Below are 3,582 nucleotides of genomic sequence, written 5' to 3' on the forward strand. Positions count from 1 at the left end.
TTTTTATTCAGCATGGTTATCAGCATGACAACAAAGACAAAGTGTATGATATATAACTGGTGAACTCGCAGCTGCTGTTTATTACGTCACATGTGCTAATACAATCCATACAAGTGTCATTTAATTTTGATAATGAGTTAACTGAGGCAGAGAGGCTCAGACAGTACACACTGTGACCACTATGAACGACGTGTGTGTGTGAGTGTGTGTGTGTGCGTGCGTGCGTACGTGTGCGCAGCGTTTATTAATTGTAAACGGGTTAGTTAAAACCCTACCGGGAGCTACGTGTACGGACGTTGACAGATAACACTGAACGCATATAGTGCGCACGATGTCCACAATAAGCATATTCAGAGGACAAATCTAATAGAGTAGAGCTGAATGATGGTTGAATTGTGCATTTTATATTAAATAGTGCTGAGCCTGATTACAGTATACATTAGCTGTCAGCAGGTCAGTAAGGACAGCGTCTGTAACCACGCATATGTTACACTATGACATGCCATTCTGGTATAGGAGAAGCTGGCTGGCACACGATGGCAGCTGTAACGAAACACACAACATAGATTATGTACGTACAACAACAACAACCGTAATTATAGACATCACCATCGGAGATCCATGTTGAAGAAAACCCCACGGAAACATCGTCCATGGCATGCGTTTTACTACGATTTATACAGTGACTTAATTAAATATATCTATATTATTCAGTGATAACACACTGACATATGCCCGTGTATCAGCTAATAAAAACGTCAAAATTACATGCAAATGTTAAATTCTCTGGTTATCATTGAAGACAGGTGTTAGAAGACACTTCAGACACAGTCAGATTGTTAAAAGACAGAAAGAAAAGGAACCTCAGTAATGTTCGTGACAGAGCTATGGGAAAATTGCATGCGCACTGCAGCCATTGCATTACACTTTGGTACGTCCGTGAGTCCGTACACGTCGGAGGGTGGATAACAAAGCAGCTGGAGTAACCATTACTCGCCATCCACGTACAATTACAACAGTTCATACCACTTCACTGATACTCAATCAGTTTCTCCAAGCAAGTGTTACTGTATGATGAGCCAGGAAGCCAGGCTTGGGCCAGTTCGTTTCCACGTCACTGATACTCAATCAGTTTGTCCAAGCAAGTGTTACTGTATGATGAGCCAGTAAGCCAGGCTTGGGCCAGTTCTTACCCACGTCACTGATACTCAGTCAGTTTCTCCAAGCAAGTGTTACTGTATGATGAGCCAGGAAGCCAGGCTTGGGCCAGTTCTTACCCACGTCACTGATACTCAATCAGTTTCTCCAAGCAAGTGTTACTGTATGATGAGCCAGGAAGCCAGGCTTGGGCCAGTTCTTACCCACGTCACTGATACTCAATCAGTTTCTCCAAGCAAGTGTTACTGTATGATGAGCCCGGAAGCCAGGCTTGGGCCAGTTCTTACCCACGTCACTGATACTCAATCAGTTTCTCCAAGCAAGTGTTACTGTATGATGAGCCAGGAAGCCATCCTTGGGCCAGTTCTTACCCACGTCACTGATACTCAATCAGTTTCTCCAAGCAAGTGTTACTGTATGATGAGCCCGGAAGCCAGGCTTGGGCCAGTTCTTACCCACGTCACTGATACTCAATCAGTTTCTCCAAGCAAGTGTTACTGTATGATGAGCCAGGAAGCCAGGCTTGGGGGAGTTCTTACCCACGTCACTGATACTCAATCAGTTTGTCCAAGCAAGTGTTACTGTATGATGAGCCAGGAAGCCATCCTTGGGCCAGTTCTTACCCACGTCACTGATACTCAATCAGTTTGTCCAAGCAAGTGTTACTGTATGATGAGCCAGGAAGCCAGGCTTGGGCCAGTTCTTACCCACGTCACTGAACGTTAACGTTAACATCTACGTTGGATTCAAAAACATTTTAGTAAAGAATCCCGTTTGTCACTTTCCAAAGGCGACGACAAACAGGTGCACAAACGGAAGAATGAACGTTATGTTATCTCAAAAGCTTGTCTATGAAAAATCGCTTAGAGGGCGGGTCGCTATTAGTTTGTAAATTGCACAGAGTTACCACACAGGCCTGTTCCTATTCATGGAACTCAGAATATTCGCTACAGGGACCCGATTCTCACTCAGTATCTTGTCTTTAAAGGCAACGCCAACGTGTCGTTTCGTTACACATGACTTCTTGCAATCCTCGTGGGTGTTTTCCTTGTCAGTCGAAGGTCTGGACACGAATTCAACTGAATATTTTAGACTCTTTGGACAGACATGTTAGACCATGTCAGAACATCCACGAATTTGAAACTGCTTTGTAGAACAAGATCCTGTCCACAGGAAATCCATGTATCCGTGACGTCAGTGAGACAACGACGCGAGGCGCTTGGGCGATGCAGACGATGGCAGCATACAGTTTTGACAGGGTGACGTTCAGTTGCGATGATACAGTGACCCAGCCACATCGTTTCATAGATGTTTCGGTGACTGATTTCACTCCATGTCAAATCACAAGACAGTGCATGTCGTGGAATATCAAGTAATACTTTATACACAATCATGACAATAAAATATGTTACTGATTTAAAAAAATCAGAGTTCTTGTTTGTTCAGTGTACCTATTTTAAAGTCAGTTGTTATTTGTCATTTTGGCCATGATGCCGATGGTAATTCCAATCACAACTCCCATAAACAGCAGAAGCAGCGTGTTGTTCAGGGTACGGCTGGCTGGGATATTTTTCTTTCCCTTCCCGCCGCAGGCTGCGGTTTCCCTGTTAACATGACCTCGGTAATGGCACAGCAAGACGAGAACTGTACTGACGACTGACAGAGCATTTAGCAGAACCATCAATGTCAAATAGATGACCAGGAGTGGTGCCTTTTCTGAAGATGCGGGAATCTGTTCAGTGATGAAGCTCATGAAGACCGCCAGTGACAACAACGCCGACAGCGAGAAGGACAACTTCTCTCCAGACTCCACGGGGACGAGGAACACCATCATGCTGAGAATGGAGATGGTGACGATGGGGATGACGATATTCAAGATGGCAAACAAAGGTTTTCTGGCAACCTGGAACATGACTCGAACTCTGTTGTAGATATGTGTAGAAACGGTTATTTGACCAGTTGCCACCTTTGTCGAGACTACGCTCCATTCAGCATCTATGTTATAATGTCCAATGGTCGTCACTTGATTTGAAACTAGACGGAATTCCAGTTCTTCAGCAAAGTAATCTAAGGAGTTCAGATGGATGTTACAAGTCTGACTGTCAAACGGAAAATACGTCATGTCTAAATTACAAAAGGTTGAGAAAAACCCAGGAACATGGATCACAACTGATCCGTTTTTGTATAGCACACGCCTTGTTATCGTGTCCATAACCTCTTGGCATTCCACACAGTCTTCATTGAGAATGCTTGGAATCCAAATCTCCCCCTTACTGGGATGATAGTGTCTTAAGTCTCCAAATTCAGGTGATTTCCAAGAGAGGATCTCGTCCCTCCAAGCCAGCGATAGTATTCCCCGGATGGAAAACTGCTTTTTTGTGTTGTCGATGCGATGGATCCTTATGAGCTTGAAATTGACATCTA

General features: G+C 44.1%; 1 protein-coding gene across 1 annotated transcript; it reads right to left on the minus strand.

Annotated features, from left to right (window-relative positions):
* Nucleotides 1-2,620: 2,620 nt before the first annotated feature.
* On the minus strand, nucleotides 2,621-3,280 carry LOC137274659 (neuronal acetylcholine receptor subunit beta-3-like). Its single transcript, XM_067807983.1, has one exon. The coding sequence runs from the start codon at nucleotides 3,278-3,280 to the stop codon at nucleotides 2,621-2,623; it is 660 nt and encodes a 219-aa protein (XP_067664084.1).
* Nucleotides 3,281-3,582: the final 302 nt, after the last annotated feature.

This window comes from Haliotis asinina, chromosome 1 (genome assembly GCF_037392515.1).
Source record: "Haliotis asinina isolate JCU_RB_2024 chromosome 1, JCU_Hal_asi_v2, whole genome shotgun sequence".
Taxonomy (NCBI): Eukaryota; Metazoa; Mollusca; class Gastropoda; order Lepetellida; family Haliotidae; genus Haliotis; species Haliotis asinina.